General features: G+C 40.6%; 1 protein-coding gene across 6 annotated transcripts in view; it reads right to left on the bottom strand.

The window, feature by feature from the left end:
- Positions 1–209: 209 nt before the first annotated feature.
- The window catches only part of trak1a (trafficking protein, kinesin binding 1a), a 47,584-nt gene continuing 21,143 nt past the window's right edge, over positions 210–26,650 (bottom strand). For 2 of the 6 annotated variants that reach the window (XM_050046152.1, XM_050046151.1), the window contains exons 3-16: positions 21,196–21,272; positions 19,751–19,867; positions 19,534–19,634; positions 18,978–19,086; positions 18,514–18,592; positions 18,245–18,375; positions 16,632–16,706; positions 16,168–16,305; positions 15,996–16,072; positions 15,641–15,880; positions 14,995–15,323; positions 11,961–12,446; positions 9,637–9,739; positions 210–4,087 (exon numbers count right to left, since the gene is read on the bottom strand). In XM_050046152.1, the coding sequence (XP_049902109.1) occupies positions 3,028–4,087; positions 9,637–9,739; positions 11,961–12,446; positions 14,995–15,323; positions 15,641–15,880; positions 15,996–16,072; positions 16,168–16,305; positions 16,632–16,706; positions 18,245–18,375; positions 18,514–18,592; positions 18,978–19,086; positions 19,534–19,634; positions 19,751–19,867; positions 21,196–21,246 (3,096 nt within the window). In that variant the 5' untranslated portion in view covers positions 21,247–21,272 and the 3' untranslated portion in view covers positions 210–3,027. Of the gene's footprint in view, positions 4,088–9,097; positions 9,195–9,221; positions 9,278–9,636; positions 9,740–11,960; positions 12,447–14,994; positions 15,324–15,640; positions 15,881–15,995; positions 16,073–16,167; positions 16,306–16,631; positions 16,707–18,244; positions 18,376–18,513; positions 18,593–18,977; positions 19,087–19,533; positions 19,635–19,750; positions 19,868–21,195; positions 21,273–25,898; positions 26,504–26,650 lie in introns of those variants that run through there. The other 4 variants (XM_050046153.1, XM_050046150.1, XM_050046155.1 and 1 more) reach the window with 4 other exon arrangements.

Below are 26,650 nucleotides of genomic sequence, written 5' to 3' on the forward strand. Positions count from 1 at the left end.
ATTTCCACTATATTATTCAGTTGTATTACTGGGAGTGATTTATGGGCACTTAATGAACCATCAGGGTTGACAACTTGTTCTCAGACCTCGACAGCAAAGGGCGTATGATCCCATCAACATCCCTTGAACCAGCAAAATTTTGACATCCTGTCAATTTAAGCTGAACTCACAGTAATGATTACTGTTATCAAATGATGTAAACAAGTCGGTCTTTATGTTTTTATTTTTATTGACGTTACGGCCTGTTCTGTAGAATAGAACACTTCATTCCCTGAACAGAAAAGTTTGTTTCCCTCTTTACTGAAAATAAACAACTTAATTCCCTGTATTTCTGTTCTACTGTTACAGTTTCATCTTAAAAAAAAAAAAGTTAACATGACTATATGTGTTGCATACATTTACAATGCAATAATCGTTCCCAACACAAACCGAAGATAAATCAACATACTGTACAAATAAATGGCCCTACAGCAGGTTCACTGTTTGTAATAACTTACATTCAGATGATTCAGTGGACACACAGAAAAGCAAGCACACACGCAAACACACACCAACTCCTTGTCGCTTCATGTCATTCTTAAATACTGTAAATTGTTTTGTTTTTTCCCCCCAAATGTGCAACTGTTACGATAGGCAGCATCACTGCACTGTAAGCTTGTAGACAGCTAACTGTACCCATTGTTTTAAATGGAAATGTTTCTATGAAGCCATTTTAAAAGCCCCGTAGAAATGTTTTATTTTTTAACATAAACAGGCCAATGAAAAATGATTGAAGATGTCAGTGTGACCGTTAAAAATATAAATACAATCTGCAAAAGTCCTTCACTTAAACATGTACAATGGACATTCAGTTATGCACGTGCCTCTAATAATCCAAGTATTTAATAAATATATTTGATGATTATTAATCTCCTGCTCAATAACATCAACCCCTTAATCATTAAGGATTTCAACAGATCACTGCCAGCATCACAGCCAGCCATTTTGTCCATTCATTCAGTGTCAGTCAGACAGTCAGTGGCCCAGTCCCAGTGTCCAGCTTCAGACTTTAATTGACACACGAACAGCATGAGGATGCAAAGGATCGATGTTAATGTGGCCAGTAAAGTGTTTGTGTGAGTGTCATATTCAAAATATGGACTGATAAAACTTAATGTTGCTCTCTTTTTAAATATAATAAGACGTAGGGGTGTTCCCGAGTCTGGACAGTGGAACTGGTCAGTGACACCAAAAATTTCCCTTCAGCAAAAAATTAACACAGTCTCTCTCTCCTGCTCTTAAAAACCAACATTTGGATATTTCAAGTCACTCCTTTTACATTTACATTCAGAAACATACACATTTTATAATGCTTAATATTGCTGTTTTTTCACCCACACATTTGTTTGATTTTGACAAAATAAATAATATGGCATCATTATGTATGCACGTGACAAGCAATATGGGAAAAAGTGAATCTGACAAAGCAAGTTTTGTGTTTTCTGCCGGTGTGCCTCTTGTTGTCTGTAGTCACAGTGTTTGAACAGGTGTCTGTGTAGCTGGACCTGTTACTGTTCATGTGCTACATGTCCCTGTGGATTATAACTGAAGCGGGTGCTTCACCCAAACTACTCGAGACGAAAACACAAATGTGTGGGGACCCTCAGCAGGTTCAGATGCAAATACGTTAATCTGCAGTTATTCTCATTTACTCGCTCCACTGCATTAAAATGATAAAGTAATCAAATATTACAAACCCATCCTCCAATGAGATACAGTATGTTAGCTGTTTTTAGGCACGTAAGAACAGAGAGTCACAGCGAGGTCACACATTAAAGTCCCAATCTGGATTTTTTTAAATATTTTTTTTTTTTATATGGATTATATAAAGGAAAAAAAAAGTTGCTGGTAGAAACTAATCTCTAGTGCTAATGTCACTGCATGTGACAATATAACTTCCATTTATCTCCAATGCAATTAAAGGCTTAAATACAACCCCTAAATAAAGGCTCTGGTAAAAGGCTCCCTTCAGGCCTAGCAGCCAACTTAACTCTGGCTGTATCTTTACAATGGGAGAGACATATTGGTCTTTTCCTGGTGGGCTTTAACATTTGTTAGTTATTACCACAGACTGAACACTGGGATGACATTACTCAGTCACTTTGAGCACTTTGACAACGTTTTTACAGATATCAAAAATTCAATTCTGAAGCCAAAGACCACAGATGTCTGTCATTTTTACTGGTTGTTAATGCTTTCTGGAGATTTTTGTGTTGCAGTACCACGGTTAAACCTGCTAGCCTAGCCACATTCAGGCTACAGATGACCCATGACACAGCGTTATTTTAAAGTGCAGCAATCAGCACCTGCTGATTGAATGCTTGATGGTTTAGTCTTGGAATATACAACCCCCATTCCTTCATAAATACCTGTAATCTCAATAAAAAAAAACATTGTTGTATTCAGGCCAGTGCAGTACAATTAAACATTTGAATTAAATTTCATCCATATGTTGCCTTTCTTTTCTCCAAAAGTGCACTCATTAAGGTTGAGGAGGAAAATGAGACTGAAAGGGGTTGTGGGAAAACTCTGCTGTACTTCCACCAGATTGGGCCTTTAATATTACACAGTATATGACACAGTATATTGCACATACAATATACCATTACAGTGGACACAGAGGAAGGCAACATACTCCATCATTGTTAGTCTGACAGTATATGAGTATAACACAGTGTAACAGTGTCAGCCACCACTGGATCATTCACCACCTTTTCATTGAGTTTACATTTACTGGTGACTGTAGATCAGTTGGAGTCTGGACTGGTTTGAAGAGAGGACTTACTTGAGTCTGTAGGTGGCCTGTACTGTTCATCAGTGTAGCTGTTTGGTCTACTCTATAGTTGCAGGAAGTCTATATGGTCGCGTATGATATTTGGTTTTATAAATAAATTTGTATGTGTGCAAATGTCTCATATCGTATGTATGGTACTGTGAAATGTTATATGTAGTAGATGTAATATGAGCCAGTCCGCTGAATATCTCCCTTTATGTCCAAGTTTCGTCATCACTGAGTTGGTCATTGCTTGTTGAGTGCCACAGCCCGTAGTTTGGCCTGGTGTGTCTCCGCTTTATCGTCTGTGGTGTGACTGCTTCATGTAGTGTCTGTGGTATGTGTGTGAACAGTGTGTGATTTGTTTGCATTTTGTCCATTTCCTGTGTGTTCACTGCCTGTTGAGTATGTGGGGTTTGCATCGTATGTGGTATGACTATCTCTGTGCTGGGGGGGCCCCCTGGGTCTTTCATAGCCATACTGGCCCCTACCATGGCGGGATAGCTTCGATTCCTCCTCAGCCCTGCATTCAAACCTGGAAGCCCCCCACCCAGGGCACTGCTCCCCAGTCCAGTGGAGCTGAAGGGGGCTAACAGAGTACTCCCAGATGAAACAGAACCAGCATGAGGGGAGAGAGTGCGGAAACGTTTCAGCTTGTCCACAAGTCGCAGGTTCAGCTTCTCTGTTTGGCCGTCATCATCAGTTTGCCCCCCTTGCTCCCTCTCCGCCTCCCCCAGCACTTCCCTCAGAATGGTACGAGCCGGCTTAGAGGCGAGGAAGGTGTCATAAAATGGTGGGTCATCAGCAGAAGGGCTGAACTGAAAGACTGGGCGATTGTTGGTAGAAGAGGCAGATTTAGAACGAGGGGAGTTAGGCGGGGTTGATGGTTGGAGAAGGAGGGTATCCGGGCGTTTCTTCAGTCGTCTGTGTTCAGTCTCCCCTGGTGTGTCCGTGCTCCTCTGTGCTTGCACTCCTCCCACGGGTGTTGAAGCTCCGCTGGCATCCAACCCTCGGTCCCAGCTGCGGGGGTCATACACTGAGGCAGAAATCCCATGCTCCACCAGGAGGCGCACCAGGCCCAGGGAGGTACTGGTGGTCTTGGTGGAGTCCCGAAGGTTGGTGGAGGATTCGGCTAGTGAGAGGGAGAGGGAGAGGCGGCGCGGGGTGCAGCAGGGGGTGTAGGAAGGTGTATTTGGAGCAGAGAAGGGTATGGGAGAGGAAGCAGGGGTAGTGGTGCCGTGGCAAGCACTGCTTTGACAAGAGGCCAGAGCCGAGCTGGAGATGGAAGAGTAAGAGGAGAGAAGGGAGTGGAGAGAGGGAGGAAGGAGGAAAGAGCAGAGGAACAGGAGGTATTGGGTGTGCATAAAGCATGAGAAACAGCATGGGCGATGGGACACAAATGAGTGGACATGAGTTATCAAGTCTTAACACTTGGCTTTTAGTGACTGTTAGGACTAATTAAGAATCACATGGACAAGACCTAAAACATAATCATGCAGGAATTAAACCTTTCTTCTATTTGGGCAACAGAGATGTGGAGATCAGGGGTCCGTTTCACAAAGCAGGTTTAGTGAAAACTCAGTCTGTTAACCCTGAAATGAGGGAAACTCTGGGTTTTCCGTTTCAGAAAGGGAGGTAACTTAAACCAGAGAAAGCGGAGTAACTCCAGCCCGTTTCAGAAAGAGAGGTAACTGAAGCACAGTGTCAGTTACTTTGGCAACTGACTCTGTGAACCTAACCTGGTCGGGAGCAGGTTTTCTTCAATGAACCTCGAGTTTCTAGCTGTCTCCTCCCTCTTACGCCGGTAAAGTTGGATCCTAAAGTGTGTTCTAGTTCTAAATCTACTTTTTTCGACCATGGCATGTCCTAGTTCTAAATCTACTTTTTTCGACCATGGCATGTCCGTTCTTGGAGGACCCTGTGGACGAAGAAGCAGTGTTACTGAGGAGGGAGTTACGCATTCGTCGGGAGATTATTCACAGGCCCAGAATTGACGTATTATCATTTCCAGAACATTTTCTTTTTGAACCATTTCACATCACAGTCCATCACTTATATCCATAACCTCATCCGTCGTGACATAACCAACATCACCAACCGTGGACGTGCACTTTCATCTACCCAGATTCTTTGTGTTGCTCTTCGTTTTTTTGCAAACGGGAGTTTTCTGTATAATATCGGAGATGCAGAAAATATCAGTAAGGCCACTGTCTGCAGAGCCGTGAGAAAAGTGTCCCTAGCTCTGAAACGTCTATTAAACTCTTTTGTTGTGTTCCCTGGACATAAACCTGTGAGGGTCATCAAGGAGGAGTTCCACAGGATTGCAGGTGAATGATGTAGAAATCAGTTAAAATTTATGATTATAAATCATATTCAGTTAATGACATGGTGCTGCAACCTCAGACTGGGATTAGTCATTTTAATTTCTTTTAGGATTTCCCGGTGTGATAGGGTGCATTGATGGAACCCACATTCCCATCATTGCTCCTTCACAAAATGAAGGAGACTATGTGAATATGAAGTCCATTCACAGCATTAATGTGCAGGTAGATTGACTGTCTCAAAATGTCAGACTGCATCACACTGCAAAAACTCAAAATCATACCAAGAATATGTGTCTTATTTCTAGTCAAAACAAATCACACCTAAAAGTAACTTGTTTTTAGACCATTTTCACTTGAAAAATAATGAGGTGGGATTGCATCTGAGTAAATTAAATTTTAGCTTTAACACCATTCCACCTGTTTGCATCTGTAGCCTAATATTATTGTGATTGCATAAATGTATAAAATAAATTTAAACTTAGGCTACGCATTGACTCGAGCAGTAATTTTCTCCCACGCAGACTCCCGTTCCTTCGCTGCTGCAGCCGTGTTACTCTTCTTCCTGAAAACAGCTTCAAATTCGCTATATGAGCGCATTAAAATATCCAACTCCAGAGGAGTAAAAAAATGTAGACCTTTTCTTGTCACTTGTTGCCATGGTGAATCGTGGTATCGGGGCTCCATTGATGACGGCTTTTTAAAGTCGTGGTGCACGCGCTTAACTCAGAGTGAACAAACTCTGTGTTGATTGAACCGATTGAAATCACCTGTTCTGAAACCTGTAACCCAGAGTTTCCCATCTCAGAGTTACTCAACTCAGAGTTCAGGGTTAGGCTCAGAGTTTGTTGAACCTCCTTTCTGAAACGGACCCCAGTTTAGGTCTGCATAAAATCACTGAGTTACGTTTCACAAACAGCCCTATCATCAGTGACAAATAACACATTTTAAATGATAATCAGTCAGGAGCATCAGGGCGTACACACATTCAATTATTTGACACACAGTTTAGTTGAGTAGCTACAAAGTACAAAGAAACAAATCACAAAAATCCACTTCATCCAGCAAATTATACCCACTCAGGTGCCATCACATAACCTATATCTGGTCATTGGGTCATGTGGGTAAAGCAGTCATACTCAAGGAGGATGTTATTACTCCTCTCTCAATTTAAAGCAGACCTTTGGCAATGGATGCAAATGATCCTCTCCCAGCCACTGTTGTGAACTGTATTGGGTCTGGTGTTCAGACTGTGCTGTTATCATATTCAGGAGTAAGGTAAAGGGGACACGTCATGTTACGCTCATTTTCAGGTATCTACTTGTATCTGGGTTTCTACTTGGACATGTTTACATGCTTTGTTGTTGTTGTTAATGATTTAAGAATAAATAGTGACAATGGTAGGGTCTCCATTTTAGTTTTATTGGATCTTAGTGCAGCATTTGACACTATTGATCACGATATTTAGATATATAGATATATAGATAGATATATTTCTGATAGGCTTGAGAGATGGGTTGGCCTATCTGGGCCAGCACTGGACTGGTTTTTAACCTACCTTAAAGGACGTGATTTTAGTGTTTCTCTTGGGAATTTTAGCTCCAATAATTTTTTAATTTCATGTGGTGTTCCCCAGGGGTCAATTTTAGGTCCATTATTATTCAATCTGTACATGTTGCCTCTGGGTCAACTAATCAAGAAACACAATGTATGCTACCACAGTTATGCCGACGACACTCAATTATATATTTCCCTGTCTCCCGATAACCTGAGCCTTATTGATACTCTTAATGAATGCATCAAGGATATCGATTGCTGGATGTCCAGTAATTTTTTACAGTTAAACAGTGACAAAACAGAAATAATGGTTATCGGGGCAAAGGCACACAGAGAGGAAATATCTTTTAAACTGTCACAACTGTCACTGGAAAGTGTGACACAGGTTAGAAACCTTGGCGTCATTCTGGACGCTGACTTAACTTTCCAGAGCCATATTAGCAACATAATTAAAATAGGTTTTTATCATTTGAGAAATATTAAGAAGATAAGGAGCTTTTTATCCCAGAGTGACGCTGAAAAACTTGTCCACGCTTTTATCTCCAGTCGACTAGACTACTCCAACGCACTGCTCACGGGAATTCCTCAAAAGCATCTTCATCGACTGCAGCTGCTCCAAAATGCTGCTGCTAGAGTTTTAATGAGAAAAAGGAAGTATGAGCATATAACACCTGTTTTAAGGTCCTTACATTGGCTCCCAGTAAAATTTAGGATTGATTTTAAAATTTTAGCACTTGTTTTTAAGGTCCTGCATGGTCTGGCACCTCAATATCTGTCTGACATGCTTTTATTCTATGAGCCAGGTAGACCCCTCAGGTCAACTGGGACAGGCCGTCTGGTTACTCCCAGGGTCTCCACAAAAATTGGTGGGGCTGCGTTTAGCTCCTACGCTCCTAGACTATTGAACAGCCTACCCAGTCATATTAAGTGTGCTCCAACATTTCTATCTTTTAAATCAAAACTCAAAACATTCCTTTTTAGCCATGCCTTTCAGTAGTCTGGTTTTACTGGTTTTTATTATTTTTATGTGTATTTTATGGTTTTTATTTATGTCTTAATAATATTTGTTTTTTATTATTTTTATTTTGACTTTAATGGTTTTAATGTTTTAAACTTATTTATAATATAATAAACTTTATTTATTTATTTCATTTTATCTCCACTTTTGGTGGGTTTTTTTAAATCACATTTATTGTTACTATTATTATTATTATTATTATTTTTAACTGTGCTTACTTATGTGCTCATGTACATTGTACACTTTTTAACTGCAACCTCTATGGTGGCATATGCTCTGTGAAGCACATTGTGTTTCCACCTGGAATGAATTGTGCTATACAAATAAAGTTTCGCTTGCTTGCTTGCTTTGATGGTCAAAAAACACCTGTATTCACCCTCTGTCCTAAACCCTCTCTTTTAGCTCCTGTCTCTTTAAGCCCCCCTCCTGAAAAAGCCCCATCTGCTCTGTACTCTGGTCAGCATTTCTGAGTCCTCTATATCTTGGCATCTCTGCACCGTCATTGCAGCCAAGGTAATAGATAATAGAGTATAGCAGCACTTTCTACTGTTCAAAAAAAAAAAAAAAAATCACTTTTTAGCACGCAGCTACATGTAGCAGTGTATCTAATGTAAACACTTGCAGTAGTGTGACTGGAGCAGATGACATATGTAGAAATACATCAAGAGCTGATGCAGCTTGTCACAAAAGTAGAAAAAAGCAGAAACCATTTATTGAGAACGGCCAAAGGTTTTTGCTCACAGAGATGAATTTTGCATACATTTACTTCATTATTTGAAACTGTGGCTACGTTTAATATTGAACATCCGACACTGTAACATCATGTGTATGATAGAAATTAATGAAAAGCATATTATGTCCCTTTTAAGTCTCTGGTCCTGGGTCTTTTTCCCCATTGTCTGTCCAGTCTTTCGGGTATTCCAGCAGAGGTCTTAAAATGTTGAATGGCCTTGAATTCAGACAAAGGGTTACAATCTCTCTCTTACATGTACAACAATTCGTTATCAACTGACTGAAGGACCAGATTAAAGTTACATGATGACACCTGAGCCAGTTCCTTTCACTGAGTGAAGATAACTGTATGGTTAAAAGCTCTGAAAGGCAAGACATTGATTAGATCAGATTAGATTATTTTACCAATATAGTTTTTTTTAAAGGGCAAGACAGAGCACCTATGCTCAAATCCTGATGAATTTAGATTTGATCAATGATTGGAGTCGTCAGAAGCTGATTGTTAGTAAGGAACATGGTGACAGGGAACGTTAGAGGCAAACTACATGTAGGCCAACAACACTGTGACTGTCTGTAGAGTTAGGGCAAATCACTGATGTTATTCTGGTTTACACACACCCACAGTCTTTAGGAATGCACTCCCATGCATTGCCTCACCCATGTGCACCCCAAAGGGTGCACTCAATGGGTCTGCTCTACTCCGGCCATGACAACCATATGATACAACTCCACTTCATCTTCCTCATCACATGACCTGCCAAGGCCAATCAGACAGCAGGGACACAGAGTATGAAGTCAGCCAGGTGCTGTGGCATCAAAGTAGCCCTGCCTCAAAATCTACAGGAGGGGAACAAGAGGGGGATTTGCTCCTTGGCTGAGAAGCAGCTATTTGATTTGCAGTATACAGTGGTGTTTTTTTTAAAGGTTAAACTATCAGACATTAACTGTTCAGTTTGTTGTCATTCATTTCTGTCACAGGCTTCATGTTTACAGTTGATTTAGTAGCAGCTCTCTCCTTAATGTGCCATTTGGTAAAAAATTTAATGCAAAAAAAGAAAAGACATCTGCCATCATGTGTTCATGAAAGTACACTACACTCAGTGGTACACACCAAAAACTAAACAATATTGCAGATATTTTCAATCAGAGTACAGTACAACTGCAATAATAAGTACTCGCGCATTTCATTTGCTTACCTTGGGGACACAGAGGTCAGCTGATCAGAAGGGTGGAGAATCCTGCAGGTGGTGAAGGTGTATGTAGAGGAGGTATGGGACATACACTTCCCTGGGAAATTAACTAGAGGAGAGGAGAGGAACAGGAGATTAGAACAGAGGAGAAGGCCGTTAGTACTGAGACAAAGTGTACCAAGCAACACTGTAAAAATCACTGTACACAAAGTGGAGGAAAAACAGACCATGATTATAGTATGAGCCCCAAGCACCAGCACCAGCACACATTAGCTCCATAATTTCTAGGACGCTGAAGTGATGAAGAGGTGCGCACAGCATGTACTGTTTTGTTGCTTACAGTGACTGCTGTAATCATTCGTCCTTTTCATTAACTCAGACTGCTGAAGCTTTATGTTTATGTCAGATACATTTTCAATTGTATTTTTTTTTTTTACAGAACAAGGACATTACTTACATTGGAAGCACATGGGGGAACTGTTAATGGCCAGTGTGAACAGGAGTAATGATTACAGCAAGCGAGCTGTTGCAGTGGATGTTTGACTGTTGTCTTAGGGCTGAACAATAACAGTTTTATCGAAATTGCAAGATGAACTAGTGCAGTATCAAATTGCAGAAGGTGCATGGTGAAAGCAAAATATACCATCCTAAGTTAGGTATTGTGGTGCTGCAGAGATGTCCCAGCCTACACAACTTGTATTCTACAGACTGAAGAAGAAATTGTTTTTTTAGTACAGATCCTCGCAAAGAATTACACCATTATCACTTTAATATATTTTCCAATAAAAATGAGAATGACCCAAATCATTCCCTAAAATATCATGAGTCCTATAACAACTGCAATATTTGTCAAAATAATTATTAGATATGTTTTTTTCTCCAAATTGTTCAGCCCTAGTTTTAAAACAGACTTAAAAAATTGTGAGCTCATGCTTTCAGTGAACTATACGTGTAGTCTTGTGGTTTGTGTTATGGTATTTACATTTGACATTGACTTTGTCAGTGTTGTTTATCCTCAGTCTTGCTTAAGGCCAAATTCATCATATCTTTTGTGTAAAAATGTTGACAGTGTATTTTGGAGTTTAGCCAAAGAAAATAGTTAATGAATGTAATGACTATTCGCTGGAGAAGAAAGCGAGGTATAAAACACATTATATGGGCTATTAGTCAGATGCATCTGGCACAATGTCTTACATAATGTATATTGTACTGATTGAAAAGGGTGAGTTGATTCATAAGCAAGACAATGCCGAAAAAACAGATGCACTAACATTAAAAGCCGGCCACATTAAGATAGAAAAGCAAAGCTGTGAAGCTGAAGTCACTCTCTGTTCTATTGATGTTGACATAAACTAACACATTCTGCTATTGCCTTTTTATTCTCCTCACTTAATACTGTTTATTGTCATAAAATAGGGAAATTTTCAGTGTCATTTTTACTGCAGCCTTCAAATAATCCTTGCCGTACTTAGGTGTTTTAATTTTGGGTGTTTCTTCTTTAATTTGGATTTCAGGATTTTCAGGTTCAATTTCACGCTGAACATCTTGTGTTTTTCTTTTACCACCATTTTTTTTAGATGTCTGCAATCCTTAAATAAATACATCTTGTATCATATGTGTATGAAGGTGACCGTGCATTGAGGCTACAAGTCAGCTCCTATATTATCCAGCCATGGTGTCGTGTGTTCATGTGACTTGGACAGCTGCACTAACAACACCTGATATATGCGTACGTGCCCGCATACTGGACTCAGGCCATGATATTCTGTGTACGTGTGTTTGTGTGGTACACTGGTGTTTTAGTGTTGACTGCTGGAAGAAATTACGTAAAAACTTTAAGTGCCAACATATTTTCCGAGTCAAATTTCTATGAATTACACCAAAGTATGAAAATACTCTCTCTCACAATTGAGAGAGACTGAGATGATTAGAGTTGTAAAAGACACCCTAAAGTTAAAGCCCTGTTGAAGAGGATAGATATGGTGTGATTGGTTGGAAAAAGGCAAGGTGTGGCAGTGAAACAAGATGTGAAGTGAGAAGGAAGAGTATGAAGATGTAAATGAAGTAAATTGATGAGCAAAAAACATGTACTTGATGGGGTTCGATGGCTGCACAGACAGGGGCTGCCGGTGGGATGGGTGGGTGTGCAGGTGTGACATCAGGTGCAGGTGTGTGCGTCACATTGGGGTTGTGAGATGTCCAGTGAATGCCTTCCCCAATCCCTCACCACCCCACCCCTTCTCTTCACCCCCCTCCCCTTTATCCCCATGCTCCAGGGTTACAAGGGTGGGTGAATGCAGTGCAGTGACCTCAGCTAAGTGCTCCCTCACCAGGCATACGGTCTACTGCGGCGGCCTGTAAGGCCTGGAGCTCCTTGAGGTCCACGTGCCCGTTCATCTCAGAAGAAGAGGGGAGAGGAGAGGAAGAAGGGGAGGAGCAGGAGAAGGAAAGGGGCATGTTTGCAACATGTCCGTCTTTAACTTGAATCGGTTCTCTTGCCCTGCACAAGTCTCCTTGCAATGTTTGCGACTGGCTATTGTCATCTGCGTCTTCCATCTTGTTGCAGCAGACGGAGGGAGAGGAGGTAGAGTGAGGCAGATCCATGGGAGCAGAGCTCTCTCCTGACAAGCCGGTGAATGTGTCGCACAAATCTTCGTCCTCCTCTGGTTGGTCCAGGTGCCAGCCGTCTTCCTGTTCCTGCTCCTGCTCGTGTGCTAAAGTGCGAAAGCCCTTTGTGACTACACCAGGCCGATGATCCAACAGAGCACCCATGTGGGGTTGAGCCAGCTGCTGCCATGCGTGGAGAGTAGCAGAGCCTGGGAAAACAGTCAGAGGAAAAAACTTACTGTATGTTACCTAAATCTGTCTTAAGATGATTTCTGCCACAAATGCATCTCATGAAAATGATATATGGCCCACAGAGTGGTGGCAGTGTTGGTGATAATCACAGAAAATGTTGGCTTCAAATGTCAAACCAAAAGATGTTCCAGGTTTCAACCCAGAAATACTGTACATACCACTAGTTAAATTACTCACTATCAGTGTGTTATCTTAGATTAAATTATATCTAAAAATTGGTGTGTTGGTATTGGTATACAGTAGGTTAGTCCGATAATTACGTGACTGCTTCCTGCAATGTTTAACTTCTGGTTGTATAACAACTATAAGTGGCAGTTAAATGCCGTGCTCAAGGGAGCTTTCACTGAATTTAATACTGCTTATAACCTATATCACATCAGCTCCACAGGATAATGTCTTACTGCTATAAGTTTTACATTTCATTACATGATCATACGCTGTTCCAAAAATGTGCACTATACTGTATGTAGACATAGTGCCGTTATATCTGCTCAGTAAATGTCACTTCTATATTTAAATGTGTAAAAACAGATCAGTCCGCTCCATCTACTCCAGCTGTTTACTGGCAGACATTGTACTGTATATAAACACATACACAGTAAGCAGATAGCCAACACACACACCAGAGGGGACAAGTCATGCATATAAACAGTCCCACAATCCATGTCACACATACATGTACTCACACAGACAGGACAGACATGCAAAGGCATATTCTCAGACGGTTATAATATTTCTTCACACAGCTCACACAGACTGTCAAACATACTGCAGTGACACTACATAGTCTGCAATGTCTTAATTTATTAAGCTTCCTGCACCTAGTAAATTGGTCTCATTTCAAGTCCAATGAATGGTTGTTTTCTCATGATACCTTAAAGGTCCTTTGAGAGATGTCAGTACACAAACTCATCAGACCAGCACAAAAAGAATGAGAGAAAAGGGAAGGTGAGAAAATTAGTGAGATTTTATTCAAGAAAATATCAACAAAGGAAACAGACAAGTTGAACAGAAAAGGGAGTAAAGTGTAAAGACAAGACAAAACCAAAGTTAAGTAAAGAAAAAAGGTGGAACAAAAGAGGAGTGAAGGGAGAGACGGTACATACATCTCATTAAACACTAACACAGTAAAAATACTGTAAAAACCTGTGCTAGATTTGTTTTTACTGGATTTCTGGACTGTTTTAAGCAGTATAAAGGCCAGAATTATTATGTATGAGAATTTTACATACAACCATCATTAGACTTGGAATTAAACACTACCACATGCTTTATTTGTCTTTCACTCGGACACAGCACCAAGTTGTGTAGCTGAGTTTGAACACTAGGTGGTGCCACGAAACAGGAAATACTTATGTGACAGCAGTTTTTCCACAATTTTTGATCTCCAGTGGACATGATTTACAATAAATGCTTGAAAGGCAACACACTGCACATGTACAATTAAAAAGTATCTTTAGGTTTAGGGCTGTCAGGTTTTTTTTTGGCCAACCCAACAATGTTAGGATATAATGGGACACAATCATATCTTAACTGCCGTCTGCTCTGTACTGTATCTGTAACAAGGATATCATTGTGTGGGAAAAATTTCTGGCAGCAAATACATCCACAATTCAAATCTACAAACTCCACAACCAAAATGGTATGAAAATAAATAATCATATGATACTAATCATCCTCTACAAAATATGAGGCATTAGAAAACCTTTTGTATTAAAATACACATTTTTAAAAAATACCACACACACTGACTACTCACTGCAGGAAACAGTGTAAAGTGCTCATCTTTTGGGTTGGGTTTGTGATAAATGTAACACTGGAAACATGCTATTTTGTAAAATGTGCTGACATTGGTATGAAACTGTAAACCATACCATACAGGGATATATAGAAAATGCCATGTTTAAATTTCTGAAATTTAAGAAAAACAACCACTCAGATCTGATTTGAAAAGAAATATACAGCAAAATTCTCTATATAAATTATTAACAGGTGTTAATGGCTTTTTGAAAACTTATATGCATCAAACCAGCATCATACAGCAGCAGCCTGTCATCTATATTTCAAACCAGCAGCGTGGCTGTGTGTGTCTGAAGTAAAATGAGTGCTGGAGATTTAAACTATCTTCCTGTTGTTCCACCACCTCCAGCAGGCCTGTGACTAAAGCCAATGGAGCTCTGAGGTGAGGCTGTGAGACAGGCAGGCTGCTCAGGTCAGACAAACTGGAGCTCCTCTGCAGGATCTTTGGATCCTGTGAGGCACTCAGAAAGATTTTGGACGGACTGTGGTGATGAAAAATCAGATACTGATTCTGCTGCTGGTTCTGAAGGGCTTGGCGTTGGATCTGTGACTGTGTCTGAGTCATCTGAGTGTGGAGAAATCTACTGTTTGAATTCTGTGCCTTCTGAAAATGTTCATTTTCATTGTGCGAGGCATTCTGATTTTGATTCTGTTTGTCATTATGTGGAGGATTAGAAGACTTGTCTCTCTGAGAGGAATAATCACCTTCTAGCGGCTTTACAATTTGCAGCTTCTCCGGCAGGTAGGATCTCGCTGTGAAGGAGTACCCTGACCAGACGCTTCCTAATGAGGGATGCGAGCACAGCGATAACAGGCTCTCCATCGGTGTCCCTGGGCCTCCGCTACTCCCCTCGCCTCCCTTTTCATCCTCTTTGGCCAGGTAAGCCAGCTTTCTCTCCCTCTCATCTTCAAAGAAGCGTTTTTCTGAGAGGTAGTTGTCACGGCGGAGCGACAGACGCCGCAGGGCCGCCTCCAGGTCCCTGCTGCCCGGGGTCCCTGGGGTTCCAGGGGGCCGCTTGTTAGAGTCCTCTGACCTGGGGAGGGGGACACAGTTGAGATTGTTGGGTTTCAGTGAAGATTTTTAAAAGCAGTATGTCTCTCTCTCTCTGTGTTTCATTATTTTGTGAAGCTCAGTTAGTCCCTGTTGTGTTGGATAATAAAAAGGCAGGAGCTGTAGAAATAAACACCAAGGTTACCAAACACAAATAAAAAAAATAGAAACACATGATAAAATGGCATCCCTGTCGTTACTGGAGACATTGAAGAAGAAACAGGAAACAAACAGAGCCAGACACTATAAAGTATACAGTACAAAAATCTAAAACGTGTTGCAGAGTCGACCGGTCCATACCCATCGTCTGGACACTCCAGGATACTGCTTGTCCTGTTGTCCAGGATGATCCCACTTCCTGTTTCGCTACCATATATGGAGTTGGAGCGCGGCGTGCCCACCCTGCTGGAGAGCCCTGAGGTGAGGCATGATGTCTGGTTGGAGCCTGGGATGTTGAGGGGTGAGGGGGCCAGCGATGAACGCTGCTGACGCATCAGGTTCAGGTTTTTCACCGTCTGGAACACTCGCTTTGGGTGCAGTCTGGAGAAACATGATTGCATATGTACTCATTTTAAATATTTAATATATCAACCCCTGAACATTTCACTATTAAGTTAACAACCTTTTATCTGTGATTTCATTTCAGGTTATATACCTCTGCTCTTCTACATCTGGATCGTCCATCTGAAGTTCCTTCCTCATGGTGCCCTCTATTTCTGCTGCCAGAGAGTCCTGGAAAGAAAATGAGGGGAAAAAAAGGTTGAAATTATTTTGTAGCAGCTGAGACCACAGAGACGCTGCGATGCTGACAAAGAATGTGAGCTCACCATCGGGAACAGACCAAGAGAATGGAAACGCCTCGGTGTGCTGAGTGGTAAATTTTTATTTCTCAGGTTCTTCAGCTCCTCCTGAGCCTCATGAAGCATTTCCATGCACTCGGCATACTTATCCTGTAACTCTCGCAACTGGAGGAAGGGAAAAGTTTGAAAGAGATGAGAAGAAACTTAGAAAAACATGTTTTCGTTATGGATTTAGTTAAAAGCACTTTATAGTGTAGTTTTAAGTATAAACATTAACTGAAACTGACAGGTATATGATGTAACTGGTGTACGGTTTGATTCAAAGAAGCTCTAGTTTACACATTGGACCACACAGCAATACTGCAATTGTTATATTATGATCTGGATTGTGCTATTAATATCAGATATATCACATATAATGATATAATAGCAACACGACTATCGCGGTATATTGATAGTGTGAGTAGTCAGCATGTGTTAGATTGCCTTACTTCAGCAGTGAGTTGTCGCTGGGCATCTTTGGCTGCACCTAGGTGCTGAGTCAGCTCCTCGTTCTCCACGGCATACTACAAAAACCCCAGGTGAAATAAGATCAAACTGAATCCAGTGTGTTCAGTCTCTGCTTCATTGCATTGCACACAGGCTTTGTAGGGGAGCAATGGTCATTAAAAATTGAATTGATTTTATCCTGGAGGCTTTATGGCATGATGGAAAAAAATACTGCAACCTCATCATGTAGGCACATATTGCTAGGGCACACCAGGAAACCACCAGGTGGCAGCATCGTCACAGTAAACAGTACTGCTTGCCAGTGGAAATATGAATGGAGTATAGTATTTCAGTATTAGCATTATAAACAAACATGCTGTCACTTTTATGTTAAGAATAAACATGTATAAGACAGGGAAACTGTGTTTTACCTTTCTGACTTATTTTGTATAGTTTAAGGAAGTGCTGTCCAGTGGAACAGAGAAATCCATGACAGGATTTCAGTGCATGTTGTATCAGTCCTCCCACTCAGGGGAATAGTGGCTAGCAACAGATGTGCCATTATGCTTTGATAGCTAAGTAATAATAGTGTAAGCTATCATTAGATATACCTAATGCCATGGATACAGTATTAGACGTTTGTTGATTAAGTAGAGCACAGATGGAAATGGTTAGGAATGCCTTAACTGGTGTGCTGTTCTGACTGTGGAAACTACAGGCTGGCTGCTCAGTTTTAAAGGACAACACTTGCATATATTATAAAGACTTGAAGATGAAAGAAGTCAGATAGATATGACAGTTTCCTCTCCTATAGGTGTTTATAGTTAACATTGTTTGATTATATTGCAAACTGTATTCATTCATATCGCTACTGACAGACAGTAACTGTTTACTGTGATGAAGCTGCCAATACCAATGGTTTCCTGGAACACCCTTAGAATATGCGTGTACATGAGCAGACTGCAGTATTTTTTCCATTATGTTACAGAGCTTCCAGATTATTATCCATTTCCAAAAACAACAGCCACACAGTCATCTTTAGTATGGTCCTTTAAAAGAAGATAATCTTTTTTTTTTAGTTTTTTTACAATGTAAAAATTAAAAAACAAACATAGTACATGCATTTGAGATAACTGAATACGAATGAAGAGTTGAACATATTTAAACAAAAGAAGGGCGTTTGGGGTAATTATACTTTTTCCACTTCTTCCAAATTTCCTCAAATTTAGTTTCCTGAAGCCTTACTGGTAAGGTTATTCTTTCCATTACAAAGATTTCATGAATGATAACATACCAGTTCTTTACAGATGGGGCATCTGGCTGAAGCCATTTCTTTGTAACTGCTTTTCTAGCAGCTACACTCAGTATTCCTATAAGTATTTTGTTTTAATATTTGTAGATGTTGAAAGTAAAAGACCAAAAAGGAGTTCATCCCACTTAAATATAATTGTCGTCCCAAATATAGTCAATGGTTCTGAATAAATCTCACGACAAAAAACATTTACTTTTGGTCAGGTCCAAAACAAGAGGTACTGGTTGGCTATCAATGTTTAAAAATGGCTGTTGCTCCCCTTTTATAAGACAAAATATAAATAACCCATAAACTGTACTGTACCATCTTGGCCTTTTTCTGGAGGTCTACTATCTGGGAGAGGAGGTGTGTGATCTCCTCCTGCTGTCGGGAGGCGTCTTCAGTCTTCCTGGCCAGCTCTTCAGCCAGAGAGGAAATCTGCACGTTGGCATCACCTGGAAACATCAACACAAGTTCATCTAGAGTGAAAATCCTTCCTTGCCTCTATACTGCCTCACGGCATTTAGAGAGTGAGAGAGTAGCTAGAAATGTAACATTGAGCATAATATGGCTCCAGACAGTCCAGTACTTACGTAATTCTTTGACACAGTCATTGACAAGTTGTAGCTCTTTCTCCTCATAGGAGATGGTTTCTGTCTCCAGGTGACTGGCCTGAAGAAACACACAGACATTAATAATCAATACCACACACTATAGAGATTATTAATCACTATAATAAATAACTTCTTCTAAAGGAAATCCAGAAGGTCAGGCTTATTCTGTTTGACATTATAATGAAAACAGTACTCCTGCTAACAAACTAAATTAAACAAATTAGATTTTAATGGTCATTATTCATGGCTTGAACTTTGATGTCGCTCACTATTACATGTGGTTTTATTAGATTTAGAAAATAATAATTTCATGCAGTTGTACTTTAGAAAGTAATACATGCATTAATATAGATTTATTGTGAGCAGAAAATGTGTTCCTTAATGTATAAACCATTCATAAAAAACACTGAGCGTGTATGTGTGAGTGTGTGTGCGGTGTGTACCTCAGATCGCAGTGATTTGTTTTCTTCCTCCAGATCTTTGAGTTTCTTCTGCAAAGAGTCGAGAGGGAAACTAACTGGAGTTGACACACTGGTTTCACTGGGACGCACACTGTAAACACACACACACACACACACACACACACACACACACGAGAGGGAAACATGTGAATCATCAGGTCAATCAATCATCCATTACTATGCTACAAAACAGTGTGAAATGCCCATTATGTTCAGTAGTGTTAACGGCCTCTGTGTGTAAAAATGGTGTGTAAAATGTGACAAAGACACTCATAATACTTACAATGAATACATAATTCTGAATACATTAATTAGAGAGGAAATAAAAATGTAGTTTTAAACAAATACTAATCACCGGTACATGTTCTTATGCCTCGCGCAGCTTATGAAAGCTTAAGGAGGGAGTGTTTTTAATGATGTGTGTTTGTTTGCATTAGACTTGGATTTCATTACATAACAGCACTCCATAATGTTTTACCCAGGAGAGGAGGAGAGATGGTGAAAGGTGAGGAGAGCAGGTGAATGAAAGGAGACTTACGGTGTGGAGGTGGTAGACTCCCCCTCACTCTCCTCGGCAGCGCTGGTATAAAACTGTAACAGCTCATCTTTCATGGACAAGTCATGACGCAACTGAGACACCTGTGTGTGGAAAAGTTGAAGGATAGATGTAGACAGAGGAACGTTAAAGTAAAAACAGTGATTCTAAAAGTCACATTTGATCACCAAATACAGAAGCACACCCGCTGTGTCCCTACCTCCTCTCGTATGTGCTCTACTTGCTCCTCCAGCAGTTCGTTCCTCTCACTGAGGGCTTTGTTTTTCTTCAGCAGTGACTGTCCGATGCGAGCTGCTAACTCCAAGTCACGCTCTTTCTGCACGGGGATAAAGATATAAGTGTTTTAACAGCAAAACAGCTACAAACATTACAGATATTAAAGGAATAATTTGACCTTTTGGGAAAATGTGTATTTGGTTTTTTGCCATGAGTTAGATGACACTGATACAGGTCTTGCTTTCAGACAAAGCCAGGCTAGCAGTTTCCCTGTTTCCAGTCTTTGGGTGTTTTCACACTTGGTCCTTTTTAGCCCTCTACACAGACTCCACATACAGTGCGTGAACACTCCAAGAGAACTGAGACCCATCTGAAAGTCTGCGTTCTCTGAAAGCCGTACTCAGACCACCTCCTGAGGTGGCTGCTGACTCCTGCTTGATATTCAATAGGTTGATTTTTCATCTAACTATCCAGGAGAGTGAACTAGCGAGGTTCCCGAATGTTGAGCTATTCCTTTAAAATGACAGCAGTGTAAATGTGTCCTCTGGGAATAATGAATGCGTAGGACAAGCTGCATCATCCAATTTAAAGCATGAGGGTGGACTCAAGTCTGCAACCATTGGGAATGAAGAAATAAACAACAGAGGGTGACAGAGACACAACATAATGTCCACACATTACTCAACCAGGACCATTACAGTCTCCTTTAACAAGGACACCTACAGTAATACCTCAACATCTTACTGCCTACAACTACACAAATCTCTTGTGAGTGCAAACCCACTGGAGCCGCAGGACACTCCCACCATCTCACACTGAACTATAATTAAAAGCGCATTATTAACACGTACAAAAGACTTCCAGGCAGGCACTCCTCTTCTTCTGCACGTCTCGGTGCAATCAATAAAAATATCACTGGACATTTATGTGCTACTGAGCAACACAAAAGTCCACACCTATATAAATCTGGAGGTTCAGCTTAGCTTACAAAACTCTGAATAGAGGATATTAATGCATTGTCTTCTAAAGGAAGTTAACTTCAGTACAATGATCTCTAACAGGGCGTACACAGTTTGTTTGATGATGCTAGGACATCTTTAAATGCCATGTTTAGTCAATAGCTTGATGGCTTGCTGTTGAACGTCATGGTTCCTTTAACAATGGCACCATTCACATTTTTTATTTATGCAGAGAAAGCCGGCTGAACTCCTCACAGGCAGCTGATGTGGATCACTTAGATTTGAATATCAGCTGTCGGCAGCTACTTTTATGATGTGGTTCCATCAAACATCCTTTGCCGTGAGCCTCATGAAGCAGCCTGTGTTAAGACTATCAGACCGCATAATAACATTTAACCAATGTGCCCCATGGTCTGCATATACTTAACGTTTTTTCTACTTTAACTGCTCTTTCTCAACATGATCTTACCTCTTCCAGCAGCCGAGTCACAGCATCAATGTCACTGTAGGTCTTCGTCATCTGGCCCACTCTGTCAGCACACAGCACTGCACAGACACAAAGAGAGAGAAAGGATCAATATTAAATTCCCAACAGAAAACTACTGAGCAGCAGATTCACTCAACGATAAATAACAATAGTAAACCATTTAATAAAATCATGACCATTTAACATTCAACCCAGGCATCATGTTGGTGCGACAGCGACTTCAGCTCTCCTCTACAGTATTTAGGTTGTATGATTGGACTCCCCTTGCTGAAGCACCGTCAACTTTCTGCACTCCAAATCATATGGGCTCACAATGTATTTTAGGATAAAGGGTGTGCAATATATAATGTCTACAGGTGACAAAATTCAGGATATATCTCAGTTGAAATATTGTTACAATATTGGCATTTTTTACTTCAATACAATACCTACAAAATATTAATATTGGATACCTTTCTCAATAACAAGGGTATAACCTGACAACAAAGACTTTTCTTGTCTTGGTTTATAGCAGAGAACAGCAGAATGGACTGTAGTTAACTCTTTAACAATGAGAGAGAGTGAGAAAGCTCAGCTGGTACCAGTCTATCGATACTGTGGAAAATGGGTATTGAAACCATTTCAAATATTCAGTATCGATATGAATCAATGAAAAGATATTTTTGACAACACTACTCAGTTGTACTAGGTTTTCAAATGCATGAATAATGGTCAAAAAAAAATTTTGATCCACATAAATAGTATTTAAAACCATGCGGTAGCATATCATAAAGGGAAGTGGTTCCCAACTGGTGGATCGCAGTCCAAAAGTGGGTTGCGGGTCCATTCTGAATGGACGATCAGTGACTCACAAACACATCAAATTTGTAAAAAACACTTTTAAGTACAGTGAATTTCCAGCACAGAGTTTTTAATCTGAAGTGCCATTTCCCGCTATTGAATGAGTGAGTAATGGACAGCTACTTGGCAGGGACAGCAAACTAGCTCGACAACATGGCTAAACGCAAGTATGATGCTAAATATTTTTAACTGTGTAGACCGTGAACTAATGACTAAGGACAAATTTGGATCCCATGGCTGGACCAGTTGGGAACCACCGATGTGGGGTACACAATAACTTATGTGTAGCTTTTTGAATACGGCATTAACCTGCCTAAGAAGTCTCCCACCTAAAGCCTATGTGGCCCAACACAACTGCCCTACAATAAATCCTATCTTTATTAAGTTCATAATCTTCTGTTTTTGATCAAACAGCTTTAATAAATTTAGTGTTATATTGTATTGCATTATAAAGAAAGTTTTTTTCCAATATTTACTCTGTCTTCATTGATATAGAATGGAAGAAGTGCATTAGTTTTAGTCATCTAAGTATTAATTCTGGATTACCTAACTCAAGATTATATAAAAAGCTTAGTGTTTCTAAACATTGCTATGTGCAGCTTGTGCCTGTTTACCCTGCAATCTATTTTCCTGTTGTCAGTTCATGAATCCTGTAATATTCCCAAGAAGTGCACACCTACATGCAACACTCAAGTACACCTTACAGCCCACAATTAATCAACCTTCATACCTGGTGACTCAGAAAAGATAAGCAACTGAATGCAGAGTCAGTGGTGACGGTGAGAAACCACACCCCAGCACTGCTATTTCAGCTATGAACACAAGTTCATTATCAACTCCTCACGTTCTCATACAAAGCTCTGACTTTAATCGCTTCAATTTAGACTGGAAGTTAAAACAGTGTCAGAATACATCACAATTGTAACTGTATGACCCTCCTGTCTTATGACGGGGACAGGGATTCTGAGAAAAACAACAAAAGCACTTTCTCTGCTCCTTAGGAGTGGTTTTATTGGCCCATTAGAAAATGTGTTGCCCAATTGGTTTGAGTTGTTTTGAAGTTACATTCCCACGTCAATGCGGATAAAATGACAGGGTGGGGATATACCAGAGTATGAGGATGTTTATTTTTGAACAGTGTTATTAGTCACTTTTAACACTGTCAGTTGGAGAGAGAAGGTGTGTGATGCTACACTGTCTGGAGGTGTTATGTCCAACATAGCATGATGTGTCATACAGTACCAGGAAGCAAAGTCAGATAATATGACAAAGAAGTTTAGAAACACAAATGTCGCATCAAACACGTACACAATAGAGCCAACTCAGAGGCCTCCCACAATGCAAAACAGAGATGGCCAATGCAAACAATATATTTTCATATCCTCATACACCACAGACAGTGTACTGTATGGCTACTGGACACAAGGCCTCAGTTGGCTCTGCTTTGGTTAATGATATTTCCCATCGTTATTCATTATTAAATAGGTTGCTCTTTTCCAACAAGACAATGTCAAATGAGCACAGATGACACTGACCAGTTTCACAGAGGCATTTTGTTGATTGTCATTCATTTTTACCAAAAGGTTTCCAAGCAGTTTTCCTCTATAAACCCATCACTCGTCAAACAACTCGGGACTATAAATACTTAAGAGGTGATACAGAAATTCTAGTTCAACAGGGGACTGCACGAATCATCTGCAGCCATGCCAGCAGGTCTGTAAGAATGTACTTGGGCATAGGAGCTAACATGCTGCTGTTTGGTATGATGTTTACCATGCTCAACATTTTAGTTTAGCATATTAGCATGCTGTCATTTGCTAAATAGCACCAGAACTCCTTAGTTTTGCAAGTATATGGTCATGATACAGACACACACAGTGAAGCCACACAGACATGACCATGCAAAAACAAACTAACAGAAAAACATCCGTACACATAACCTTCTCTCCTGGGTGACCTGTTAGGGCACAGAGTGTTTCCCAGGGAACGAACCAGCATGGTAACAGCCAGGAAACATGCATACATTATGTTTACGTGCAAGGACAGATACACACAACAATGCATCACTTGTATCTGTTTGCCATCTGACCTCTAATGAGATGTACACTTGATAGCACAAAGTGCAGCCTGTTTACCTGTCACATTGTCTGTATATGTGTGTGTGTGTGTGTGTGTCTGGTTTCTTTCTAAAGAACCTCATGCTGGTTTATTTCCATGGTAACACTCTGCCCAAGTTGGATCAATATGGGTCCAACTAAAAATAATTAATGGATGCTTATATGCCAATGGAGAGCCTTGATAATGACAGTGGACATTTCACCTCTACTTGTTGCTGTGTAAAGATAATGTGCAGACAGAAGGAATCAGGTTGACTCCGTAAAATCCAGCAATTCTGCACAAATGGGCAAAGATGACTAAAAAATATAAGGTTTCCCTGCTCTTCAAAGTAATGCAATATTCTCTTACTGATTTATGTTAGTACTCCACTTTGGTCATAAATGGGTGGTGAAGGAAAAAGTGAAGACCGGTTAGAGAAGGAAGATGTAGGTTACGTAAAAGGATGTGTAACTTAATATTGGAATGTGATCTGGATGTTTTCTTGGTGTTTTATACGAGGAGCTTGTAACTGAAGACTGATGCACTCACTCACCGTCTCTCCCTCTCTTTCTTTTTGTGTCAGGAGGACGATGAAGTTAGTTTAATTCAAAAGCACCCGTGCAGATCACAACAGGTGCAATGTAAAAAAAACTATACAGGTTCTGCCTTTACAAATAAGTTTAATAACTCAGAGTCCTGAGTGGAAATGTAATTACTCAATAAAGGACCTATTAGCAAACTCTTGGTTGTCTGCAGGGGGGCTGATGGAGCCAAACGTCCTGAGTTCTGGCTACCCTGTTGCTACTGGGCAACAGACAACACACAGGTTCAAGGACAGCAAACTAACACCAAGACAACGGACAGAAAGGAGCTTGTTATTCTAATCAATACCCCAAACACAGCCTGGATTTCAAAATGGACTGTCAATATGTAATAAAATGCAAGTATGTACCATTGAGTACCATTTCCTTATTGGACCCATGTTGATATTGACCTTTATTGGCACTATAAAACCATGTTTATGCCACAGTAACCTCTGTGTCTCATGCACTGACCCAAATACTTCTTACAAATACTACAAAGTGACCCAATCGTGTTTTCTTTCTTCTATTCATGCATATTTCGTGATAAAATCTCACTTAGGCAGTTTACTTTCAGTCGACCAAATCACTGAAGAGTCCTCCGTTGTACCTGCATGAGACTGCACCTGTAGTTTGTATACACATCTCTCAAAATGCTCGTCCTTCTGTGTCATCATCAGCCCCTGTCTCTCTGTCTTTCAGCTGTCTTTCTAACCATGCCTGTGAACAATTCAGATAGTAAGTCAACCCTGAAATGAATCCCACAGTAATTAAACTCGAGCTAAATACTAAGCAAGAATCGTTGTGCATTTTTAAACAAATTGTGGCACTTGGTTTTGAAGTGACAGCTGGGATAAAGAGCCAAGCCCATATTTGAACATGTCAAAACAGCATGCACAAGCTGTGCTGAGAACAGCAACCTGAGGGAGTGCACCTGCAGCACGTAGCCACAGCCCACAGGAGACAGTAAACCATTTAAAGGGTTACACAGGTATCTTGTAATTCCTTTCACAATCTACATAGCTTCATAACAAATTAATTAAGACTGAAAAATCTCACTACGAAGGTCAGACACATTGAGCAAGCTAGCACAAAGACTACAGAGAACCAAGAGAAACAGCACAACAAGAGATGATGCCCTCGATTACTAAGCAGACCACAAACTACCTTCACACAGAACCTGTTGCTCTTCATCCATCTCCTCTTCCTCCTCCTGCTCTGTGCTTCCATGACTGGGAAGACAGACATACTCTTCCTCATCCTCCTCTTCCTCCTGCTCCATGCTTCCATGACTGGGTAGACAAAGAAATTCCTCATCCTCCTCTGGCTGGCTGGAGTACTCTAGCTCGTCCCCAGTACCAGCAGCTGAGAGCAGAGCCATCGTCCACTCCGGCACTAAGGCTATCTACTAAACCACAAAGCCTGCAAGTGCAATGCCATGTCTCCTACCTGCGCTGTGTGCATTTGTGGGTGTGTGTGTGTGTTTGTGTGTTTTAATCTATGAATCAATACCTAATCTGTGTGTGCCTAGATGTGAAAGTCCACATCTAACAAAGTGTTTGTTCCAAAGAGGACAGTAGGTGTGTATAAAATGTGTCTCTCTAAACACTCCATTGTACATGACTGGCAAAGTCTGTCTGTGTTTATCTGTCGAGTGCCATACAGTGTCTGCTGAGTGAGTTTCTAAAAGTGTGTGTGTCATTTGTCCCCTGAGGAAGCTCTGCGAGAAAACCAGATAACCTGACTCCTCCCTGTCTCCTCTGTGACTGGTGAGTAAATGGCCTACTCCACTTTAATGCAGACAGGGGGTTGGACACAGACATGTACTACAGAGGAGGCTGCCCATTAGCCTTTAAAGTCATAAAACTAGGTTAAAATAGATTTAACACAACAGATGAGCGCATTAATAGTAATCTGCG

Source organism: Epinephelus moara, chromosome 6, assembly GCF_006386435.1.
Source record: "Epinephelus moara isolate mb chromosome 6, YSFRI_EMoa_1.0, whole genome shotgun sequence".
Taxonomy (NCBI): Eukaryota; Metazoa; Chordata; class Actinopteri; order Perciformes; family Serranidae; genus Epinephelus; species Epinephelus moara.